Source organism: Mchenga conophoros, linkage group LG19, assembly GCF_057382185.1.
Source record: "Mchenga conophoros isolate Kocher_MC1m ecotype Shallow Benthic linkage group LG19, M_conophoros_male_GT1.1, whole genome shotgun sequence".
NCBI lineage: Eukaryota > Metazoa > Chordata > Actinopteri > Cichliformes > Cichlidae > Mchenga > Mchenga conophoros.
In genome coordinates, this window is record NC_140544.1 from 1,919,943 (window position 1) to 1,946,141 (window position 26,199).

The following is a 26,199-nucleotide window of genomic DNA, read 5'->3' on the forward strand; positions in this document are numbered from 1 at the left end:
ACTGAAGACGCTGCTGAAGGGATGAGTGTAGTCACCTGTAATGGAGAGGACCTTCCAAATGAGGCAGGTGCATTGTCATTTTTTCCTGCAGAACCCAGTGCAGGAGTCATACTTGTGCTTCTCAGTTTGCAGAGGAAGTAGAGTCGCTGTTGGTCTTCTCCACATTCAGGGACAGGTTGTTGTTGCTGTACCACTCTGCCAGATGGTTAACTTCACCCCTGTAGTAGATCTCATCGTGGGTCAGCAGAGTGAAGAGAAGTGGGCTCAACACACATCCTTGGGGAGCCCCCATATTCAGTGTTCTTGGGCTGGAGGTGTTGCTGTCGACCCGTACAATCTGCTGTCTTCCTGTCAAGAAATCTAGCAGCCAGTTATACAGCAAGGTGCTGATCCCCAGCAGATCCAGTTTGTGAATGAGAGGGAATGATGATGCTGAAAGCTGAACTGAAGTCTATGAACAGCACTCTGACATATGAGTCTCTAGTGTTGAGATGTGTGAGGGCTGAGTAAGGGGCAGCTGAAATTCCATCATCACTTGAGCGTTTTGACGAAAGCAATAATTTGATTTGATGCATGACGTTCAAAGCACTTCATAATGATGGAGGTGAGTTTGACAGGACGGTAGTCCTTAAAGCAGGAGGTAGATGACTTCTTGGGTACAGTAATGATGTTGGAGGCTTTGAGGCATGTGGGAACGGCGGTACTGATTTTGGCAAGGGATCTCCACACACTGTCTGGGGATTGTGTCACCACGGTCTGCAGAGTGGGCTTGTACTCTGTGATGGTTTGTATTCCTTGCCACTGCCTCCAAGTATCTCTGCTGTCGCTGAAGCTTTGCTGTAGCTGATGCCACGTGACAGGTTTGCCCTTGCTGTTCTTTGGCTCACCTAATTCCCGGCTCTGAAGGCTGCATTTTTCAACCTTAGGAGCATTTAAACCTGACCTGTGAGCCATGGTTTCTGATTGGCCCGGACAGTGATAGTCCTGGTGTCACAACCTGCAGGATCGGCAAGGTGCTGATCAGAATCTCTCCACTCCTAGCCCTCCTTCTCTTCTCTTTTTCCCTCTCTCTCCCCCTCTCTTCTTCTCTGCCCTGTTTTGCAGGGGCGGAACTCATGGCGGCTTCACGCCCTCGGTCCACGCCTTCCTGGATTGGGAACACCTGGGCCTCATCAGACCAGCTGGTATATTAGAAGGAGGAGATCAGCTGTTCAACGCTGGATTGTTGTGAAGGCTCTAGTCAGTACACGTCTAGCTTAAGTTTCCTGTGCCTCCGTCTCAGAGACTTAACGAGTGTTTCTTTGTTCCTAGATTCCCCGTGGTTCCCCGTGTGGAGTGTGGAAGGAGCGACTGGTCGCTAGCGGAGAAGAGAGAGGTTGAACTGAGCGCGTGTGTGATTTCCCCGTTTTCCCTGGAGCCCTGCCCCTCACGTCTTGTATATAGCACTAACCCCACACTGTCTGTACATACACTTGGTGAAGATCTGTAAATAAACCGTCTCTGTTTAAACGCTACTCATGAGTCCTGCGAGTGGATCCTCTAAGCAACCCGTGACACCTGGTCTCTGTGACATCATCGATGCATTTTGGGATGTAGGCAGTAACAGTTTCTGTATATTCCTGAAAGTCTGTGGTGTTGTCGTGTGTGGCAGCCTGTGGTGGAAAAGCAGTCTTGCAGTGCCTCTGAGGACCCTTCTGGCCACACCTGTACCTGCTTACGAACTGGTTTGGTGACTTTGACCAGGGGCCTGGGGGAACCCATGGCACACCTAGGTTTCTGCCTGTACTGACCCTTATGCAAAATAGGTGGAATTAAGACACAGTTCCAAAAGCAAACACAACTGATCAGTGCTGAGAGTGGTCCTGTTGCTGAGGTTGGGATGATCCTGTAATCTCTTATGAACGACCTCCAACGCTTCTATGACTGGGATGCAAGTGAAGACAGATGTAACATCTCTCTCTCACTGTACATGTACTGTTTATAAAATTAGGGAAACATAACCTGCACAAACAAAATAATTTGCAGGACAAATGTTTGACATCAATTTTGTTCGATTTGAAGAAGGTGGGGGGGCCAATTTCACTCACATGTGTTTATAAGGATGGGGAAACCTACAGTCAGCTGAGACCGAAGAAGTCACTTGGATGAGTGACGAAACGTTTCTCCAGCTGAAAATGTCCAGATGGACAGAATCAACCTTTTGGGATTTACTTACCTGGATGATTAAGCACGCATCAAGACGTTATTTTATTAAAATGTTTAAAATGTTAGCAGCACAAACGAAAATGTTTGCAGCACAAACCAGCACAAACGTAGCACAAACGTTTAACATAAATTTTCTTTGATTTGGGTAATGTGGGGGGGCTGGTTGACCTTTTGACCTTTACATTTTCATTAATATCTTTAAAACAGAAGCAGCACAAACAACAATTTTAGCAGCACAAACCAGCACAAACGTAGCACAGTTGATTGACACCCATTTTGTTTGATTTAATTAATGTGGGGGGGCTGGTTGACCTCTGATGACCTCAAGAAATTTTTATTAATATCTTTAAAATGATAGCAGCACAAACGAAAATTTTTGCAGCACAAACCAGCACAAACGTAGCACAAACGTTTGATACCACTTTTGTTGGATTTGAAGAAGGTGGGGGGGGGGGGGCCAACTTCACTCACATACAAACTCCTCATAAAAGTCTGTGGGGAAATTCCCACGGGACTTCTAAGAACTCAGTCTCTGTATAGCTTGCTCTTGTTGAAGGGGTCCGATATTGCGCCCAGGCTGTCTTTGTTTTCCCTTGAACACGGCTGGCGTATCTGAGACAGAAAATTATCCATATCTACCTGATCTATGGTACATTCTAATGTATACAACTTTTCCTAAAATGTCCTAACAGCTCTTTAGCTGCTCCTTAGCGTCATCGAAAAGTTAATTTTTAAGCATAATCTTAACAGTAGAGCGGGTGTCCTTGACCCAAATTGAGACTGGGAGTTCGTATAGCACTGTTACCTCACAGCAACAAGGTCCTGACTTTGACTCCACCATCCGGCCAGGGCCTTTCTGTGTGGAGTTTGCATGCTTTCCCCATGTTTACATGGGTTTTCTCTGGATACTCCGCCAGAATGTGTATACAGGTCTTTAGTTTAAATTGATGGAAAAAATGGAAAAAGGCAAATTGACAAAAATCTTTTAGCATGCGGTTCACTTGCTGGAGCTTCTTTACTGACTGATCCATTGATAAAAGCCACAAGATGTGTCTTAAACTATAAAAATAATATCTGTATTTCCAAAGTCTGTATGACAGCAAATAGCAATCTTGAGGATTGCTGTTTATTTTTATTTTGTTTTCAATCTTGCAGAATGCCGAAATATACTTAATGAAAAAAGGAGTCCAGTGGGTAAATAGTGGCAGCGGATAGTATTCAGGCAACAAAAAAAACAGTGCTGAATGGGATAAGCCTGAAGTGTTGGTAAGGTAATGCAGGAGATGATCTGCAGTGCTGAGATGAGCAGGGAGAAAAAACAGAACGTTAGTACTATTTCGGCAAACCCCCAGTGCTAGGATGTGCCTGTTTAAAAACCATGAGTCAGCAGACACACATATAGAGCCTAATGTTGATGAGAAATACAGACTGCATGCTCAGCTGTCTGTGTCAGATTTATTGTACTACAGCATGAAAATGAAACGCAATGAAAAGCTTCTGGACAGAGCTGCCCACAATCTGTGTGGAATTCTGTCAAATACATAAAGAGTGTGTGTGTGTGTGTGTGTGTGTGTGTGTGTGTGTGTGTGTGTGTGTGTAAAATGACAAGTTTAAACAGTATCCTGTCCATTGTGTCTGTATTTATTTTTTCCGTACGCTGTATCTGTTTTTACAGCATCATTTGAAGAGACATTATTAGAAACTGAATCATAGCTTCTTTTTTTTTTTTTTTTTTTTTTTTGCTTGTCCCGTTTGGCTCTTTTGCCATCAGAATTATTGTCTAAAGGCAAAGAAAGATGCCCAACGGATTTACTTTACCAAATGGACCATCCCAGCCTTGCCGTAATGGTCTATTTGATTCACCTTTTATTGTTTATTTGTTAAATACGGGACAGATTTGACTGGGGAAAAGAAAGGGAAAGAAAAACAGCGGGGAAGAGGGACGGAGATAAAGGACAAAAAACAACAAAATAAGCAGACAAAAAATACATATATCAATCACCTGGATCACCTGTTGAGAAAGAAAAAAGAGAGAACAAGCAGAAGAAAAAAAAAGAGCAACATAATAAACAACATCACGATGATCTATGGGAATGTAACAGTAAATACTAAATATTAAATATAGGCCCCTCCGGACCGGGGCCTATTTCAGCAGCCCTGCCTGGCCCCACAGAGCCCAGGACAGCCCACCCGACCCCACCACAAGGAAAACTGCAACCACCCCATCATCGACTCATCTTCCATACTACACAAGACAATAGACGCCCAGGCTGAGATCTTCCTCCACCTCTCCTATATCTCCTCCTCCTGCAGAGTGAGTTCCTGAAGAGAGGAGACCTCCTGCAAGATGTAACAGCCTCCCCCACCAGTTGAAGAGCCCCCCAGGTGGCTCGATGAGCCGGCGGAACCCTGCGCCAGGGCTGGGCCCCCATACACCCACCCGCCCACAACCCCAGCAACATACCAACCAGGACCCAAGCCCCCGAGGCCCGGCCAGGGCCCCAGCCCAGAGTCGGAGCACCCCCAGAACCTCACGCCCGTCCCGGACCCACCCAGGGCCAGCCAGGCTACCAGGTAAGTAACCCACGTCCGTCAGCACAGACCCTCCCCTAGCCCCGCTGCACGCAGCCACGAGGAAACCGTCCCCTAAGAGCCAACAGAGCCCTTAATAGGCCATGACCGCAACCCCGGGTTGAACCCTCCAAGGATGATGCTCCTGGGGAATCCCCCAACGCCCCAAGCCTGTCCCTACCCCCACACCAATCACAACAGCAAAGGTGGGACCAAACTATGACCCCCCCACCCCCACTAGGTGATGGAGCTGATCAAAGGAGCCCAGAGCAATTGATCTGATGTGATGGCAGAGGCTGTATCAAGACTAATGTAATCTAATAGATCATTTCTATATTGGTTAGAATTAAGATTATTTTTATTTTTCCAGTTCATGAGGACTGTTTTCTTGGCTATGCATAGGGCAGTGAAAACCATATGGGCGATATGTGAAGTGACATCTTCACATATCTCGCGCCAAAACGTCTGAACTGGTGGACAGAACCAAAGAGCATGGATATAATTGTCCGGTGAATTGGTTTGGAAGTGTGAGCAGTTGTTGGTAGACGTAAAACCCATCTTGAATATCCGATGACCTGTATAGTGCACTCTATGTAGTATTTTGTATTGAATTAATTGAAGACTGGGATTTCTAATTAAATGAAAGGTTTTTAAACATATCTGAGACCAGAAGTTTAGGTCTAAGTTAACTGATAAATCCGCTTCCCATTTTGCAATAGGAAGTGATATTGATTCATCCGTTTTAGAAAGCATTCTGTATATTTTGGATAGTAATTTGGGGGGTTTAAGAGTAAGAAATTGAACCACACTTGGTGGTGTTTGTAGTTCAACTTGACCCGGTTTAAATTTCTTTTTTACTATGGATTTAATTTGTTGATATTCTAAAAATCTTTTCTTGTTGATCCCATATTGTGTAACTAGTCTGTCAAATGGAATAAAGTCTGTTCCTTCTAATATAGGAATCAAATACTTATATATAAGTATTTTGATTCCTTTACCACTCCAATCTGGAAAGTTTATCATATTATTGTTTTGTAATATGTCAGGGTTATTCCAGATAGGTGTACGTTTGCATGGGATTAATGAAAACTCCGTCAATTTTAGAAACTCCCACCATGCTGTCAGAGAAGAGCTGATGCTGATGCTTTTGAAGCATTCATGTCGTTGGATGTTTGAGCTGATAAATGGTAGATCTGAAATCTCTAGATTATTGCAAAGTGCTTGTTCTACATCTAGCCAAGGTTCATCTAAGAGGGTATGTTTTAGCCATCCTGAGATAAACTGAAGCCTGTTGGCTAAGAAGTAGTGCTGAAAGTTAGGTAGTTCTAATCCTCCTTTATCCTTGGTCTTTTGTAGTGTTTTTAAGCTTATACGTGGGGGTTTATTTTTCCAAAGGAATTTGTTCATGTATGAATCTAGAGATCTGAACCAATCTTGTGGCGGTTTAGTTGGGATCATTGAGAATAAATAATTTATTTTTGGCAAGATCATCATTTTTATAGCGGCAACCCTTCCCATGAGTGATATGGGTAAACATTTCCATCTAGCCAGATCATCTTCTACCTTCTTTAAAAGTGGGATATGGTTTAATTTAGTTAGATCTGCAAGCTTGGGAGAAACATTAATACCTAAATATTTTATATTTCCCGATTGCAGTGGTGTAGAAGAGGAATTATGGAGGGAGCAATTAATCGGTAGAACTGTAGATTTTGACCAGTTAATTGAGTAATCTGATATTCTTGCAAAAGAGTTTATCAATTCAATCACCCCAGAGATATTGGTTTGTGAATTTTGGAGAAAGAGTAACACATCATCCGCATAAAGGCTGATTTTATGTTCCACGTTCTTGCATTTTATGCCCTTAATTACTGAATTCTGTCTAATTGCAGCTGCTAGTGGTTCAATAAAAATTGCAAACAGTGAAGGGGAGAGTGGGCATCCCTGCCTGGTGCCCCTCAAGAGACAGAAGCTGGAGGATGTCTGGTCATTTGTTCTGACACAAGCTGTTGGGGAATTATATAATATTTTTAACCAGTTTATGAAAGAGGATCCAAAACCAAATTTGTGTAAAGTTGCAAATAGAAATTTCCAGTTAACTCTGTCAAACGCTTTTTCTGCGTCTAAAGAGAATATTGTAGTTTCGATGTTTTTACTGTATGAGTAGTCTATCAAATTAAGTAATCTACGTGTATTTGTTGATGAGTGCCGACCTTTTATGAAACCAGTTTGGTCAGGATGAATTAAGAGGGGGGTTATTTTCTCCAGTCTCTTTGAGAGAGCTTTCCAGATTATTTTAAGGTCTACATTTATAAGGGATATTGGACGATAGCTTGAGGGATATACAGGGTCTTTGCCTGGTTTTAGCAGGAGATTAATGTTTGCAGAATTCATATTTGATGGAAGTCTGCCCTTTTCTTTAATTTCCAACAACGTTCTGTAGAAAACTGGTGCTAGAATCGACCAGAATTCTTTGTAGAATTCTGCAGGAAAGCCATCTGGACCTGGAGCCTTATTATTGGGCATACTTATCAGGGCTTCCTGGAGTTCACCTGGTGTCAGTGGTGAATCCAGTGCCATTGCTTGAGTGTCTAATAATTTTGGAAGAGTTATGTTGTCCAAAAGCTGATCAATTTCTTTTTTAGATGGGTTTATTTGTGGTGAATACAACGTTTTATAGAAATCCCTGAAAATGTTGTTTATTTGTATCGGTTCATATATTGTGTTCCCAGATGAATCTTGAACAGCACATATAGTTCTTTTTTCTTTCTTTATTTTTAGCTGGTTTGCTAGAAATTGACCGGATTTATTACCATGTTCATAATTTTGTAGGCGTAGTCTTTGTACTAAGAATTTTGTTTTTTTTATCAATTATCTCATTTAATTCTCGTTTTGTTTTGTGTATTTTGTTCAATGTTTCCTGATCTTGGTGGGACACGTAGGCTTCTTCTAGGGATTTGATGGTTTTTTCTAATTCCTGAATATTTTTGTTTTCTTCTTTCTTTTTATGTGATGAGAAAGGAATTATTTTACCTCTCGTCACAGCTTTCCCTGCTTCCCATAGAACAGATGCTGATGTTTCGGGAGTGTCATTATAGTCTAAATTCTTTTTTTAAATATTTAATAAAGTCTTCATCTTTAAGCAGTGATGTATTAAATCTCCAGTTTTTTCTTGGCGTAGTATTATTCTTGTGCATTAGTGTTAAAGATACAGGACCATGATCGCTGACAGCTATAGGGTGAATCTCAGTGTCTGAAATGTCGTTCAGCAGTGAGCTGCTGACCAGAAAATAATCCAGACGAGAGTAAGAGTGATGGACATGTGAGAAAAAAGTATATTCCTTACTGGTGGGGTGAAGGGAGCGCCATGCATCGCAAAGACCAAAGTCGCTCATATACTGTTTGATTATATTTGTGGACTGCCAATTACGCTGAGTTCCTGCTGTATTGAGCCTATCCATTTCTTCATTTAGTCCAAGGTTGAGGTCGCCTCCAAGAACAAGTGTGCCATCTAAGTGTTCAGAGAGTGCACTGAAAAAACCTTTTTAAAGTGCCTGTATGCATGAATAGACCAGGTGTTTGTCAAAGGGTGCAGGAAAATATGCAGCAGTAAAGCAGTTTGCAGTTTGGTTTTAATACATGTAAGTCTAGAACACCAAACTTTTTTTAAACTATTAAAGGAGGGAGTACTCCTTTTTTATTATAAGAGTTAATGAAAAAGAAATAATTGATATAAAATGTAAAAATGTAATTACAAAAGTCCACAGATTGGACTGGAACTAAAATGTGGCTAGTAAGAAAAACATAGAATGTATAGTAAAACTACTGAAATGTGTCTGCAGTTGAAACATGTTTCCTAGAAAAAACAATAAATGTCTATTAACTGACTGACATTACTGGTTTAGAGCAAATATGTCTGCTATAGTTAATAGCTTTAGCTGTATGGCAGCTATCAGAAGACATAGCAAATGCATTGGATAACAGAAAATATACTTTGGTAGTGTTTATTGAAGTAAAAACCATTTGACACAATAGAGCTTGGATTACTGATTAAAAAGCTGGAGAGACATTGTATTAGAGGGATAGTTATTGGTTAAACAGTTACTTAAATCAACGATATCAGAATGTACAAATAAATAATGCTGACTCACATTTACTGAAGGTTACCTGAGGTTCTTTGCTGTACCTTAAACTATTAATAATGTACTAGAATGACATATTTAAGATGTCTTAGTTGGTAAAGTTCACTTTATTCACTATATTATTCTGCTGAAAAAAATTGTAACAACTTTTTGAGTACAGTGGAAAGTTTGTTCCTAATAGTTCCATACATGACCAATTGTGTGGAGGTATACATTTGTTTTTGCCGGTTAATTGCATATTTTAAAATGTAGGTACTGATGTTTCCGTTTTTTTATTTTTTGCATGATAATTGTTCATAATTAAACTATTACAACAAATAGTCTGAGGTCTTGTATTCACTATAAAGGTATAATTTGAAATACACTACTTTTATTCATCACATTGCAGATGATGTGGTTCTGTTGACTTCATCAGGTGACAGCCTCCAGCTTGCACTGGAATGGTTTGCAGCCGAGTGTGAAATGGTGAGAATGAGATTCAGCACCTCCAAATCTGTGGCCATTGTCTTCAGTCGGAAAAAGGTGGAGTGCCCACTCCAGGTCAGGGAGGAGTTTCTGCTCCAAGTGGAGGAATTTAGGTATCTCGGGGTCTTGTTCACGAGTGATGCGAAAAGGGAGTAGGAGATGGAAAGATGGATTAGTGCTGCAGCTGCAGTGATGCTGATGCTGACGCTGTAGCAAAGCTCTTAATTTAGTGGCCGATCTACTTCCCTACCCTTATCTATGGTCACGAGCTGTGGGTAGTGACCGAAAGAACGAGATCGCGGATACAAGCGGCGAAAATTAGCTTCCTCCGAAGGGTGGCTGGCCTCTCCGTTAGGTTGAGGAGTTCAGCCATCCAAATCAAAAGGAGCCTTTTGAGGTGGTTCGGGCATCTGACAAGGATGCCTCCTGGGCGCCTACTGGGTGAGGTGTTTCGGGCATGTCCCACTGGGAGGAGCCCCGGGGCAGACCCAGGAGATGCTGGAGAGATTATCTCTCGGCTTGTCTGGGAATGCCTTGATGTTCCCCAAGCTGGAGGAGGTGGCTGGGGAGAGGGGGATCTGGGCTTCTCTGCTTGGGCTGCTGCCCCAAGACCTGGCCCCAGATAACCGGAAGAAGATGGATGGACTACTTTTTTCCCCCAAACACATTAAGTTCATGTACAAAGTATCTGTATCGGATCAGTATTTTTAATACCAGGCTAAATATTTCTTGGTATGTCCTTAAGATTGTAAAGGAAATCACTCGTATTGAACAACACTAATCCCAATTTAATTATTTACTTATTTACTTCTTTTTGGTGTTTTGAAAAATAAAATGTTACTCATACAAATAGTTTAAGCTTAACTGATATTGTGTCCTGACATGTGTCTTTTCTCTGTGCAGGGTGCTACACAGAGTGATGTCGACAGGCAAGCAGCAAGATAGTGGGGCGGCAACGCCTCTGTACGTATATGAATCCAAAGTCCACTGTGCCAATATGATGTTGTGCCTGGAGGATCAACGGCGGCAGGGCATCTTGTGCGATGTGACTGTACTTGTAGAGGGCAGGGAGCTACGAGCACACAGGGCTGTCCTTGCAGCTTGTAGCCACTACTTCCTGCAAACTCTGCTGAGACACAGCTGGTCACCTGGTGATGCAGAACTCATCATTAGCTTGCCAGACAAGGTAAAGGAGCACCATGACAGCACATAAGAATGGCAACATTCACTGATTTTAAAGATTTGACTCATGTCATTAGTTTAAATAAATAAATAAATGTTACAGGGGAGGTCTAGAAAAAAAACACATAACATCAGTTTGGGCTACCGTGTTGCAGTTGTTATCAGCATTCGCATAGTAAACAGAATTTTACCTCCATGCTTTTTAGCTAAATCTATCTAGAGAGATAGATCTGATTTTTTTTTATGACAAAATGTGTCTTTTGCGATCTCTATTCATTTTAAGAATTCATGGTGATGTGCACAGAAAAGTGTAAGAGTATGTATGCAGAAAGAGTTACAGCGAGAAACTCTAATCCTGTATACTTCTTTCCTCAACCAAATGATCAAAATTCTTAGAAAACTGAGCGTTTGATTAATGGTTTCAAAAGTATTGTAAGGATTTTCAGGTTTTGCATCCCATGCACCATTTACCCTTGGCCGTAACGAGTAACCCTAAATGTAGCACACAACGGACTCAATGCACACAGGGTGATCAAGTTCAACTTCAAATTTATTTATATAGCACTTTTTAAAAACAACATGTGTTGACCAAAGTACTGTACAATAAAATGGACAAAGCAGAAGACATAAAAGAAACATAGAATATTGTTTTAGAAGAGAATAAAATCATACAAAGAATAATGGTAACAAACTTATGATGAATCAAAAGCCAGAGAATAAAAATGGGTCTTTAGACAGATTTTAAAAGTATCCACTGTTGGGGAGGAAATGCCCGGTCTCCTCTGTGTTTTAGTCTGGACCTGGGGACAACCAAAAGCATTTGGTCTGCAGACCTCAAGGATCTTGGGGGAGAATACCAGGTTAGGAGATCAGCAAGATATGTAGGGGCTAGTCCATGCGCAAGGTCTTAAAAACAAGTGTTAAGATCTTAGAGTCAATTTGAAAGCTGACTGGCAGCCAGTGTAGTGATGCAAGTATAAGAGATAAATGATCTCACTTGCGTGTGCCAGTTAGGAGTCGTGCTGCCGCGTTTTGGACTAGCTACAGTTGGCCAGTTGATGAAGAGGTAACACCAAAGTAGAGGCTATTACAGAAGTTGAGATGAGATGAAGGCATGGATCGCTTTCTCAAAATCTCTGAAACAGAGAAAGGGTTTAACTTTTGCAATTAGGCGAAGATGAAAGAAGCTGGTTTTGACTACATTATTTATCTGTTTATCAAAGGTTAAATTGCTGTCAATTTAGTTTTCTGTTATAGTTTTCTAAGGGGCCAAGGTCATAAAGGTTAGAAGGACCAAAGACAATGACCTCAGTTTTCTGTTCATTTAGATTTAGAAAATTTAGAGCCATCCATGTCTTTACATCTTTCAGACAATTAAACAGTCCCTTCAGAGGATTTACTGATTTTAATTTCAGTGGAAGGTAAATCTGAGAATCGTCTGCGCAGCAATGAAACGAAATACCGTATTTTTTAAAAAATTGATCCCAACGAGAGCATGTAAATTTAAAAGAAGACCCTGCAAAAAAGCACGGTCCTTGGAGACAATGTGTCTGAATCTAACAGAAAAGTAAGATTAGATAAGTAGGATTTAAACCATTCCAAAACAAGCCCTTTAATTCTGACACATTGTTCCAGTCGACAGATAAGAATACTGTCATCTATTGTGTCAAAAGCAGCACTGTGGTCTAATAATATTAAAATAGCAGAATCTCCCAAGTCAGTAAAAGTTAAAAGGTCATTAGAAACTTTTAAAAGTGCTGTGGTGCGTTTCAAAACCAGTCTGGAATAGTTAACCAATGTCGTGTTGATCTAAAAAGGTCTGAAGCTGCAGAAGGACAATTTTCTCCAGAACTTTTGACAAAAAGGACAATTTAGAGATTGGACGGTAATTTGATAGAACTGTTGAGTCCAGATTCTGCTTTTTAAGGATGGGTTCCACCACATCATGTTTAAAGTCAGAGGGAACAGACCTAGACTGAAGACTGTTATTGTCAATGGAAAGCAAACATGTACCAACAGTGTCAAAAACATCTATCAGTAAGCTAGGTGGAATGATATCCAAGGTACATTTTGAAGGTTAACAAGTTTCTGACTACTTTATTAAGTAATGTAAGGGATACTGGCTCGGAGTGGTCAAAAACGGCCAAAGTTGGAGTATAAACACATGGGTCAGAAATGGGAGGAATAATGTGAGACCTGATATCTACAATTTTATTAATGAAGAATTTCAGTAGATTCTCACATGTTATGTTCACTGCTATATGAGGATCAATAGTAGGAGGATTAAGAACTGAATTTATAATACCAAATAAAATCAGAGGTTTATGGTAATTGTTGGACACGATCTTGGAAAAGTTTTTTGTTTTTGCTGCTCTTGCAGCTTTCTGGTAAGTTGACAGAGATTCTCTAAGTGCCTCAAACGACGCCTGGAGACAGTCCTTTTTCCACTTTCATTCCGCTTTACTACATACCTGTCTGCGTTCCCTGGTGTCATTATTCAACCATGGTGGGTTTTAGGTTTTAGATACCTGGTGGTAAAAGGAGCAATGTCTGCTTGTCTGGAAAGCAGTATTTCCAGACAAGCTTAATTGAACAGAGAAAGCAGACTATTAGTTGTCGAATGAGTGGACTTGTTAACAGGTGATGCCTGATTTAGATTTTTATAGGAGCAGCACATTTGATTTACCAGGCTGACCTGAAAAGAGACACTCAAATAAGACATGTGGTCCGAAAGATTTATGTTACAAATTTTAGTGTCAAGGAGTGATAGGCCGCAAGAAAGTACGACATCCAGGGTATGATTGCGTTCGTGAGTTGGGCCTTTGACTGACTGAACCACCTCCTCTAGCTTATCCGGGGGAACACCAAGGCATTCCCAGGCAAGCCGAGAGATATAATCTCTCCAGCGTGTCCTGGGTCTGCTCCAGGGCCTCCTCCCGGTGGGACATGCCCGGAACACCTCACCCAGGAGGCGCCCAGGAGGCATCTTTGTCAGATGCCCGAACCACCTCAGCTGGCTCCTTTCGATGTGGAGGAGCAGCGGCTCTACTCTGAGCCCCTCCCAGATGGCTGAACTTCTCACCCTATCTCTAAGGGAGAGGCCAGCCACCCTTCAGAGGAAGCTAATTTTCGCCGCTTGTATCCACAATCTCGTTCTTTCGGTCACTATCCACTAGGGATGGGTATCGTTTAGGTTTTATCTGATACCGGTGCCAAACCGGTACTTTTGAAACGGTGCCGGTGCTTAAACGGTGCTCAAACCGGTGCTTAAAGAATGGAGAACACAAAATTGGTCCAAAAACCTCTCATGTTCAGCTGTTTTTTTGTAAAAAGAAAAAAACAATGTTAGCCTTTTCTGCAGCTATGGGGCATATATGGTATCACTCTTGGCTGGAAGCAGTGCTTAAACAATGGAAAAAACACAAACTTTGTCCAAAAACCTCTCATGTTTAACTGTTTTCCACTTTTTCTTTGGTCATTTTAGCCTTTTTGGCCAGGGTGAAGGGAGTACCTGCCATCAAACAAGAAGACAGCCGCATGTAGCTATGATGATGTTTGCTAGTTCACCTTACATGCATTAATGTAATAACGTGGTTAGCCTACTCAACATAAATTACACACGAACAACATTAAGCTACTCACGCAGAGAAGAACGGCTGCTGCTGCCATCATCATCCTCATCATTTCTGCTATACTGGCAGGGCTAGGGGCCAGGACTCTCCTCTTCGGGTTTTTGGGGGATGTTGCTAACTCCGGGTCCCCTAACAGGCACCAAACCCGCAGTAGATGTGCACGGTGGCAGCAAGCTATCAAATACGGTGCATTTCTCGGCTTTTTAAAAAAACGCTATGCGTGGCCAGTAGGGGTGCAACGATACACAAAATTCACGGTTCGGTTCGGTTCGATACTTTGGTGTCACGGTTCGATATTTTTTCGATACAAAAAAAATGTTCATGCCTTTTTAATTTGTCATTTATTAAAATTATAAATATATATTTTAACTCAAAAGTACAGTTTTTAAATTTAACCCTAACCCTTGTGCGTGTTTTTTATTTTGACAGCGAATGCGCACCTGCGGACCACTTATGTGCAGCCCTGGTTATTTAGCTCGTCATATTGCAGCCACAGAAATTCTTTTGTCCATGAAACCATAAAGCTGCACTTTCTTTTTGCCTTATAGTCTGATTTGTCATAACTTCTCCGTTTTGTGGTAAGCTTTTCTTTGGCTGTCACTTCTTCACCCTGACCTGTCTTATTTGGCTCAGCAGAACTAAAATATATATACTGCTGCTTTTACACACACACTCACATGACGGTCAGCGATTCTCTGCGCGATCAACCTCTCACATGTTTAAGCTGCGGGAGATTTCACTTGTCATGTTTGCATAGTAAGCTAACGATTAATAAGACGATGTCAGAGGAATTGGTGCGCAAATTATCATCACTCACAGATCAGTGCTGTCGCTCTCTATACACAGTTCGCACGATTGCAAAGTGAAAGCAAAAAAACAAGCGCAAATTCAAACGCGATTTCAATATGTCACATATTGACAGTGGCTCACCGATACCAATGACATAATTACCCAGCTACATTTCTGAAAGAATGCAAAAGCATTGACATATATTTTTCCTTCCTACAATAGCCCGACGGGCAGGGCAGAGATAGATTTTGGTAGCCCGACTGAAAAAAATCGCTAGCTCTGGGACGTCGGGCTAGCGATATTGCGAGCCCTGTATCTGATTGAGGAATCACTCATCTTTGGAAAAGAGAGTTTATTACAGAGAAATGGCTCTTTCCAAAATAAAAGCTATACTATCCGCTTCTTCTGGGCTATATTCTCAGCAGCATAAGGAGAATCATGTGCTAACAGCTGTCTAAATGACTCGGCTAAAGTTAGTAGCATGCTTGTTGTTTTGGTCTTTGCACTAGGATGATGTCGGAGTAAATGTGCAGTCATATTCGTTGTGTTCCCACTAGTGCTTTCAGGTTAATCTCGTTGAAATGACCTTAACGCCACAACACTGCAAATCTCCGTTAACGAGCTACCGCCGATCGCCCCGTGTGTGGGGCTAGACGGCCAACACGTTAACGAGCTAACTGCGCTAACACACTAGTTCCCACCCATGTAATTGAGCATTGCATGGCACATCCAACATACTGTTTTACTTTAGTCTATGACGCGCTTACCTTCAGGGTCATACGTCACATGAAAACCAAAATAATTCCAAACGCCAGATCTGAATGAGGGTGGGGGAGGTCCATGTGTCTTGCTAGCTTGCCCTGCACTCTTCCTTCTGACTATGCTGTCTGTGTTGAGCGCTCAGTGGATCTGCGCTCGACAGTGCAGCCTAGGCGGAGTAGTCGAACGCAGATTCACTGAGCGCTCAACACAGACAGCATCATCGGAAGGAAAGTTGATAAAATAAATTACAAATGTTGTATTGTTCGATACATATGCGTACCGAACCGAAAGCACTGTATCGAACGGTTCAATATCGATACGAATATCGTTGCACCCCTAGTGGCCAGGTGTTTCATCGGATTTGAGGTGTTACCTCCTTTGACAGTATCACAGTATCAGCTTAAAGCACTTGTTGCTGCTGAGTTTGCATATTTTGCTGTGAAGTACAGCCAGACTTTTGACCGCTTCACCTTGGGCATTTTTAATCTGTAGCTCTGCTCTAAAAGAACGTACGTACCTGGACCCGCCTACTATCCTCGGAAACGTAAAATGATCGGCTAGAATCTAAAGTGTATCACAGCTCAGGAAAAAAAAAAGCACCGAAATAAAGCACTGAAATGTGCACTGCTTTTCGGCCTGGTTACTACCGTTTATGATGGCACTGGATACCGGTACCCATCCCTACTATCCACAGCTCGTGGCCATAGGGTGAGGGTAGGGACGTAGATCGACCGGTAAATTGAGAGTTTCGCTTTTACACTCAGCTCTCTCTTCACCACAACGGACTGGTACACCGTCCACATCACTGCACCAATCCGACTGTTGTCACCCACTCCTGTCACTCGTGAACAAGACCCCAAGATACTTAAACTTCTCCACTTGGGGCAGGAACTCGTCCCTAACCTGGAGTTAGCACCCCACCTGAGGACAATGGCCTCATATTAGGAGGTGGTGATTTCTCATTTCCACCGCTTCACCCTCAGCTGAGAACCATTCCGGTGCAAGCTGGAGGCCATCACCCGATGAAGCCAACAGAAGCACGTCATCTACGAAAAGCAGACATGAGATTCTGAGACCACCCACAAGCTTGCGTGGTCTCATTTTTAAAAATTACAAATGGAATCGGTGGCAAAGGGCAGCCCTAGCGGAGTCCATCACCCACCGGAAACAAGTCTGACTTGATGTTGGCTATGCAGACCAAGCTATGCGGTTGTATAAGGATAGAATGGCCCGTAGCAATGGGCCAGAAACACTTATACTCCCCAAGCAGGTCACTCCGAGGGACATGGTCGAATGTCTTCTCCAGGTCCACAAAACACATACAGTGGGGCAAAAAAGTATTTAGTCAGCCACCAATTGTGCAAGTTCCCCCACCTAAAATGATGACAGAGGTCAGTAATTTGCACCAGAGGTACACTTCAACTGTGAGAGACAGAATGTGAAAAAAAAATCCATGAATCCACATGGTAGGATTTGTAAAGAATTTATTCGTAAATCAGGGTGGAAAATAAGTATTTGGTCAATAACAAAAATACAACTCAATACTTTGTAACATAACCTTTGTTGGCAATAACAGAGGTCAAACGTTTACTATAGGTCTTTACCAGGTTTGCACACACAGTAGCTGGTATTTTGGCCCATTCCTCCATGCAGATCTTCTCGAGAGCAGTGATGTTTTGGGGCTGTCGCCGATAAACACGGACTTTCAACTCCCGCCACAGATTTTCTATGGGGTTGAGGTCTGGAGACTGGCTAGGCCACTCCAGGACTTTCAAATGCTTCTTACGGAGCCACTCCTTTGTTGCCCGGGCGGTGTGTTTTGGATCATTGTCATGTTGGAAGACCCAGCCTCGTTTCATCTTCAAAGTTCTCACTGATGGAAGGAGGTTTTGGCTCAAAATCTCACGATACATGGCCCCATTCATTCTGTCCTTAACACGGATCAGTCGTCCTGTCCCCTTGGCAGAAAAACAGCCCCATAGCATGATGTTTCCACCCCCATGCTTCACAGTAGGTATGGTGTTCTTGGGATGCAACTCAGTATTCTTCTTCCTCCAAACACCACGAGTTGAGTTTATACCACAAAGTTCTACTTTGGTTTCATCTGACCACATGACATTCTCCCAATCCTCTGCTGTATCATCCATGTGCTCTCTGGCAAACTTCAGACGGGCCTGGACATGCACTGGCTTCAGCAGCGAAACACGTCTGGCACTGTGGGATTTGATTCCCTGCCATTGTAGTGTGTTACTGATGGTGACCTTTGTTACTTTGGTCCCAGCTCTCTGCAGGTCATTCACCAGGTCCCCCCGTGTGGTTCTGGGATCTTTGCTCACCGTTCTCATGATCATTTTGACCCCACGGGATGAGATCTTGCGTGGAGCCCCAGATCGAGGGAGATTATCAGTGGTCTTGTATGTCTTCCATTTTCTGATGATTGCTCCCACAGTTGATTTTTTCACACCAAGCTGCTTGCCTATTGTAGATTCACTCTTCCCAGTCTGGTGCAGGTCTACAATACTTTTCCTGGTGTCCTTCGAAAGCTCTTTGGTCTTGGCCATGGCGGAGTTTGGAGTCTGACTGTTTGAGGCTGTGGACAGGTGTCTTTTATACAGATGATGAGTTCAAACAGGTGCCATTCATACAGGTAACGAGTGGGGGACAGAAAAGCTTCTTACAGAAGACGTTACAGGCCTGTGAGAGCCAGAGATTTTCCTTGTTTGAGGTGACCAAATACTTATTTTCCACCCTGATTTACCAATAAATTCTTTACAAATCCTACCATGTGAATTCATGGATTTTTTTTTCACATTCTGTCTCTCACAGTTGAAGTGTACCTCTGGTGCAAATTACTGACCTCTGTCATCATTTTAAGTGGGGGAACTTGCACAATCGGTGGCTGACTAAATACTTTTTTGCCCCACTGTATAGACTGGTTGGGCAAACTCCCATGCACACTCCAGGATCCTCGAGAGGGTAAAGAGCTGGTCCAGTGTTCCACGACCAGGGGGAAAACCGCATTTTTACTCCTGTATCCGAGGTTCAACTAATGGACGGACTCTCCTTACCAGCACCCTATCATAGACTTTCCCAGGGAGGCTGAGGAGTGTGATCCCCCTTTAGTTGGAATACACCCTCCATTAATCGCTACCTTATCATGGTGGAGGAGTTTGTTAGGGTGTCCCAATGACAAACTGGTCCTGAGTGAGGTACCAGACAAAGAGCGATTGAAAAGACCTCTATGAGTTTACAATCAAGGGAACAGTTCACACTGCCCGGGATTGGGTTACCGGGGCCCCACCCTGGAGCCAGGCATGGGGATGGTGCCTGAGGGTGAGTGTCTGGTGACTGGATCTTAGTCCATGGACCCTGTAGGCCCACCACCTGCAGGAGGCGCTGTAGGGGTCAGGTGTAATCTATGTCGGGCCATGTAATTGAGCATTGCGTGGCACATCCGACATACTTTTTTACTTTTGTCCATGACGCGCTTACCTTCAGGGTCATACTTCACATGAAGACCAAAATAGTTCCAAAGGCCAGATCTGAATGAGGGTGGGGGAGGTTCAATTTGCCATGTTGCAACAAGCTTAGCTCCTGTCTTGCAAGCTTGCGCTGCGCTCAGTGGATCTGCGCTCGACAGTGCAGCCTAGGCGGACTGGTCGAACGCAGATTCACTGAGCGCTCAACACAGACAGCATCGTTAGAAGAAAAGTTGATAAAATAAATTACATTTTTGTATTGTTCAATACATATGCTTACCGAACCGAAAGCACTGTATCGAACGGTTCAATATCGATACGAGTATCGTTGCACCCCTAGTATTTATATATAAACATACATGTTAGCAGAGACGGGTCTTCCAGCAGAATCTGCATGAATATTGAAGATACTTATTGTCTAGACGGAGGAATAATCACACGTGGGGCATCGGCTTTTACCGGAACATTCACACCAAAAGGTGACTTTGTTTATTGAACTCTCGCGTATACTCCGCAGCATAACAGGAAGCATCCTTTCAAAATAAAATCACAACAGATGACAATGAGGGCATACCTATTAACTAGCTCAACACCCCCACTTGCACTCACGTTGTCAGCTTTACATGCATTCCAAAAGAAACAGTTTTTCTTTACTATTTGTTTACACTCCAAACATATATTTCTCAAACTTCAATAACTTCCCCTTTGTTGCTGGCTTTGTCATAACATCGGCCACCATCGGACCTGTCGAACTATTCCAATATCAAATTTCCAGCATTAACTGTTGAGCTCACAAAATGATACTTGATATCGATATGCTTACACCTCTGTCTGTTAACAGGATTCTTTGCCAATGCAATAGTCCCTTGATTGTCCTAAAAAATCTTTGGTGGTCCCTTTTGATGCTCATACATGCTTTGCAACAGTTGTGTCAAGTACAAACATTCTTGTGTTGTTGCTGCCAAAGCTATGTACTCTGCTTCACAAGTTGACAAGGCAACAGTTGGCTGCTTCTTTGTTCGCCATGACACCAAAGTACCTTCTTCATTCAGGCTTATGCAGTAACCTGTAGTACTCCTCCTGTCAGTCACATCTGCAGCCCAGTCTGAGTCACTGTGACCTTGTACTCTCAAATCTTTGTCACTTTTCCTGTAGCACAATGTCTTGTCTTCTGATTGTTTCTCGTTAAACAATTTTTATTCGTTATCAAGAATAGCATAAAACATAACAACCAAACAGAAAAGAAAGAAAGAACCACCCCCCCACCCCCCAACACACACACACACACACACACACAAAACATATTTTCACTCAATTACCCACAGATATAGAAAGAGAAAAAGATAAACTCCAAGAATGAATTATCCTTTACACTTACTTCCTATTTAACTGAGAACATCTTAATCGCAACCACCCCCCCTCAACAGTTGGGACAAATCATCTGGCAAATAAGAAAGAAAAGGGACCAAACATTGAGAAAGAGACCCTCATTTCCTCCTAAAATAGCAGCAGTTCTTTCGTGAGGAATAACTTTAAATAATTCTCTGTACCACAACGTCACAGAGGGAGGTTTATCCTTAACCCAATTAATGAGAATACATTTACTAGCTACCAGCAATAGTTTGTCACATAATTTGCGCTGCAAGTGATTCAATGTTACTTCTTTTGAGGCTAGGCCAAGAAGAAAATACCCAGGGTCCCTTTGAATCAGATTGTTAAAAATATTACTTAGTTCTTGAGATATGAAGCTCCAAAATCTTTTGATTAATTTACATTCCCAAAAGTAATGTAAAAAAGTGCCAGTTTCTTTTTGACATTTACTACAAAAATGGGAAATATGAGGTACAATCTTATGCAAGACATTAGGAGCTATATTCAATTCAATTCAATTCAATTTAATTTATATAGCGCCAAATCACAACAAAAGTCGCCTCAAGGCGCTTCATAGATACAGAGAAAAACCCAACAATCATATGACCCCCTATGAGAAGGCACTTTGGCGAAAGTGGGAAGGAAAAACTCCCTTTTAACAGGAAGAAACCTCCGGCAGAACCAGGCTCAGGGAGGGGCGGGGCCATCTGCTGCGACCGGTTGGGGTGAGAGAAGGAAGACAGGATAAAAGACATGCTGTGGAAGAGACACAGAGGTTAATAACAGATATGATTCAATGCAGAGAGGTCTGTTAATACATAGTGAGTGAGAAAGGTCACTGGAAAGGAAAAACTCAATGCATCATGGGAATCCCCCGGCAGCCTACGTCTATTGCAGCATAACTAAGGGAGGATTCAGGGTCACCTGGTCCAGCCCTAACTATATGCTTTAGCAAAGAGGAAAGTTTTAAGCCTAAGCTTAAAAGTAGAGATAGTGTCTGTCTCCCGAATCCAAACTGGAAGCTGGTTCCACAGAAGAGGGGCCTGAAAACTGAAGGCTCTGCCTCCCATTCTACTTTTAAATACTCTAGGAACAACAAGTAGGCCTGCAGAGCGAGAGCGAAGTGCTCTAATAGGGTGATATGGTACTACAAGGTCATTAAGATAAGATGGGGCCTGATTATTTAAGACCTTGTATGTGAGGAGCAGGATTTTGAATTCAACTCTGGACTTAACAGGAAGCCAATGAAGGGAAGCCAAAACAGGAGAAATATGCTCTCTCTTTCTGGTCCCTGTCAGTACTCTTGCTGCAGCATTTTGGATTAGCTGAAGGCTTTTCAGTGAGTTTTTAGGACATCCTGATAATAATGAATTACAGTCGTCCAGCCTGGAAGTAATAAATGCATGAACTAGTTTTTCAGCGTCACTCTGAGACAGGATATTTCTAATTTTAGAGATGTTGCGCGAATGGAAGAAAGCAGTCTTACATATTTGTTTAATATGTGCGTTGAAGGACATGTCCTGGTCAAAAATGACTCCAAGGTTCCTCACAGCATTACTGGAGGCCCAGGTAATGCCATCCAGAGTAAGAATCTGGTTAGATACCATATTTCTAAGCTTTTCAGGGCCGAGTACAATAACCTCAGTTTTATCGGAATTAAGAAGCAGAAAGTTAGTGGCCATCCAGGTCTTTATGTCTTTAAGACATTCCTGCAGTTTAACTCATTGGTGTGTGTTATCTGGCTTCATGGACAGATAGAGCTGGGTGTCATCAGCATAGCAGTGAAAATGTATGCTATGTCTTCTAATGATGCTGCCTAAGGGAAGCATGTAGAATGTAAACAGAATTGGTCCTAGCACTGAACCCTGTGGAACTCCATAATTAACCTCAGTGTGTGAAGAGGACTCTCCATTTACATGCACAAATTGGAGTCTATTAGATAGATATGATACAAACCACTGCAGTGCAGTACCTGTATAAAGGCGATGTATGATTTTGTATTGGGTTTCTCGCAAGCGGTTGCAAGTAAAAGTGGAACTACTCATGTTAATGGCTCCTTTCCACTCCTCTTCGGTATATTGATTATTAAGATCTCTCTCCCATTTATAAATAGCGCTCAGTGTGTTGCTACTAAGAGTATATAGGAGAGAATGAAAAGCTGAGATAAAATGAGTTCTGTCTTTTCACTTAATAAGAAATGTCTCAATATCATCATATATAACTATTTCTGAAGACTGTGGAATTCTAGAATGAACGAAGTTACGAACCTGGAGAAAGCCAAAAAAATGGTCTCTAGGAATATTAAAATTTGACTGCAATTGCTCAAAGTTCATCAGTGTGTTGTTTTGATACAAATTGCCAATTACCCTTAATCCCTTTTTGTGCCACTTATCGAACATACTACGAGACATTCCTGGAACAAAATCTTTGTTTCTCAGTAAAGGAGTCAAGAATGAAGTGCAATCTTCTCTACCCAACATTTTACGCATTTCCCCCCAGACCCTTATTGTATTATAAATGATTGGGTTATTCTTAATCCCCATTTGTAATATTGTTTTTTTGTCACAGACAGCTAAGCTCCAAAGGGAATAAGGTAAAGTGGACCAAGAGTCTAGGTGAGAGTGAGAATTTAGATAAGCATGTAGCCACTCCCATAAGACACGGCTATGACATGCCCATGTCTTTTGATTGTTTCAAATACCTTAGAACATGTTTCACAGTAGTCCAATGTTCCACAGCTGGTTCTTTGAAGTGCTGTGACAGCTTACTTACAACAAAACTCAAATCTGGTCGTGTGCAAGAGGTCAAGTAAATAAGGCTACCTACTGCCTCTCTGTACATTCTGACATTGTTCATTTTCTCAGCATCATCATTGTAGTTCAACTTTTGTTCACAAGGAGTTGATCTTGGTTTACAGTCTTGCATTTGAAATCTTTCCAGTATGTTTTCTGCATATCTCTCTTGTGACATTTTTACACAATCTTTGATTTGCTCAAAATCAATACCAAGAAAATGTTTGAGTTTCTCCATATGTTTCATTTTGAACCTTGCAGTTAGCATTCCCTTCACAGTTTTCAAAACCCTTTCATCACTGGCTGCAATAATAATATCATCAACCCATATAATCATGATCACTTTGTCTTTTCCTGTTTTCCTTGTGTAAACACAATGATCTACAGGACTCTGCATGAAGCCGTTCTCTATCAAATAGTCATGTAATGTCCTGTTCCAGTTTCGGCCTGACTGTTTAAGCCCATAAAGTGACTTTTCCAGCTTGTAGACCAGTTTCTCATCTGTTTTTCCTTTTACTTCATAGCCTTCTGGCTGCTCAATATAAACTTCAAAGTCTATTGGTGCATGCAAGTATGCAGTTTTTACATCCATCTGATGCAAAATCAGGTTTTCTTGTATTGCACACTGCATCAATACTCTTATGCTTGTCAGGTTAGCAGTCGGAGAAAAAGTTTCATCATAGTCTATCCCAAAACACTGGGTGTAACCTTTAGCTATGTACCGTGCTTTATATTTTTTTGATCCATCACCACTGTTTTTCTTCACATATACCCATCTACCCCCCACTGCTTTCTTTCCCTCAGGTAAGCTTGTTAGGGTAAAGGTGTTGTTCTCTTTTAAGGATTGCATTTCCTCATCCATAGCTGCTTTCCACTCTCTAGAGTTGGGTGACTTTACAGCTTCACTGAATGTCACGGGTGAGTTACTTATCAGTCTGTAACAGTAGTCTATGTTAGTCAGCACTTGATCATCAATGTCTTCTCCTGACTCATATTCATTTAGATAATCTGGTTTCTTTCTTGTTCTAGAAGGATACCTTCTGGAGTTTTCAGTCTCATCACTAAGTGGCATCTGACTGTTCACTTCTGGTTGGTTGTCAGTACCTGGTTCCTGTGAACTGGTACTGGGGCTTTCCCTGTTCACGTTTGGTCTCTCCCTCACCTGTATGTCCTCATCCTCAGATGTTATATCAGTTTGTGTTTGCTTTTCCTCATTGTGTTTGGTTAAAAACTTAACCAGCCTAAACTTTTGCACTTTAGCGCTGTCTGGGAAATAAACCTTGTATGCTGGACTGTTTTTGTCGTAGCCTACAAAAGTCCCTTTTGTACACTTAGAATCCAGCTTACCCTTGTCTTGCTTGTAAGCATAACACTCACTCCCAAACTTTCGCATTCTGGATAGATTGGGCTTCCGCCCAGTCAGCAAAAAGTAAGGTGTCTGCCCTGTCCGGTTGTTAAAGCACCTGTTTCTCACAATAGCTGCTGTTTGAACTGCATACGTCCATAATTCCTTTGGTATGGCACTCTCAATAAGCATGCACCTTCGCATATCAAAAAGTGTTCTCCAGCCACGTTCTGCTGTACCATTCTGGTGAGGGGAATATGGGGCTGAAGTTTCATGTCTTATTCCATGTTTGTTTAACAATACCTGGTAACTCTTTGCCATGAACTCTGTGCCGTTGTCTGACCTGATACACTTTACCTTCCCGTGTGGGGCTGTATCGGCCAAAAAGATTTCAGTTGCTGCATTTTTTCACTTTTGTTTTTGAGAAAATATACAAATACTGCACCGGAAAAGTCATCGGTAAACAATAATGCATATCTGTGTCCATCTCGTGATTCTGGATCTATCGGCCCTGCTAGATCCGTATGTACCAGCTCGAGAGGTTTCTCAGCTCTTCTCTCAGGGTTTCTATTCCTAGTCTGGACAAATTTTCCCTGGATACACACCTCACAGTTCAAACTTTGGTTGTCTGTTTTCCCCTTGATTTTCATACCTTCAACCACATTTTGTAACTTCAGAATGTCTCTATGATTGCAATGTCCCAAAATTTCGTGCCATGTCTGCACATCAAAACAATTATTACACTTATCATCATACTCACTTACAGTTTCAAGGTAATAAAGTCTGTTGTGCTCATGGATGTAGAACTTTGTACCGTCTCTGTGTTGAAGGACGTTCCTTCCTTTCTTAAAGATGATAGATAGTAGCTCCGTTCGTGGTGGCCGCTCTCACAGAGAAGATATTCTGTGGAAATGAGGGAATGCATAGGGCGTCTTTCAGTGTTGTTTTACACTGTCTCCCTCTGCTGTCAATCAAGCACACCTCTGCATCTCCTCTGCCTTCAGCCACTCCTTTACACCTGGTGCCATCAGCTAATTCCACACAGTGTGTTCCCGGCTGGAAGTCGTCATTAAATTTCTTGAACGCTGTTTTATCATTCAGGATGTGTGATGTTGCGCCAGTATCCACCATCAGGCCTTTGGTCCTGATGTCCTGTCGCTGTTGAGGTTCCGCGTTATGAGGTGCCGTAAGGGACATTATTACTGAAACGCTCTCACACACACAACTGAAACGCTCTCACACACACAACTGAAACGCTCTCACACACACAACTGAAACGCTCTCACACACACTACTGAAATTTTAGCTCTCACACACACAACTGAAACGCTCTCACACACACTACTGAAACGCTCTCACACACACTACTGAAATTTTAGCTCTCACACACACTACTGAAACGCTCTCACACACACAACTGAAACGCTCTCACACACACAACTGAAACGCTCTCACACACACTACTGA

At 42.2% G+C, this 26,199-nt stretch overlaps 1 protein-coding gene across 2 annotated transcripts in view; it reads left to right on the plus strand.

Annotated features, from left to right (window-relative positions):
* LOC146551443 (transcription regulator protein BACH2-like) overlaps positions 1-26,199 on the plus strand; it is a 70,909-nt gene that overhangs the window by 15,648 nt on the left and 29,062 nt on the right. For both annotated transcript variants that reach the window (XM_085258398.1, XM_085258400.1), the window contains exon 2: positions 10,284-10,566. In XM_085258398.1, the coding sequence (XP_085114524.1) occupies positions 10,300-10,566 (267 nt within the window). In that variant the 5' untranslated portion in view covers positions 10,284-10,299. The remainder of the gene's footprint in view (positions 1-10,283; positions 10,567-26,199) is intronic.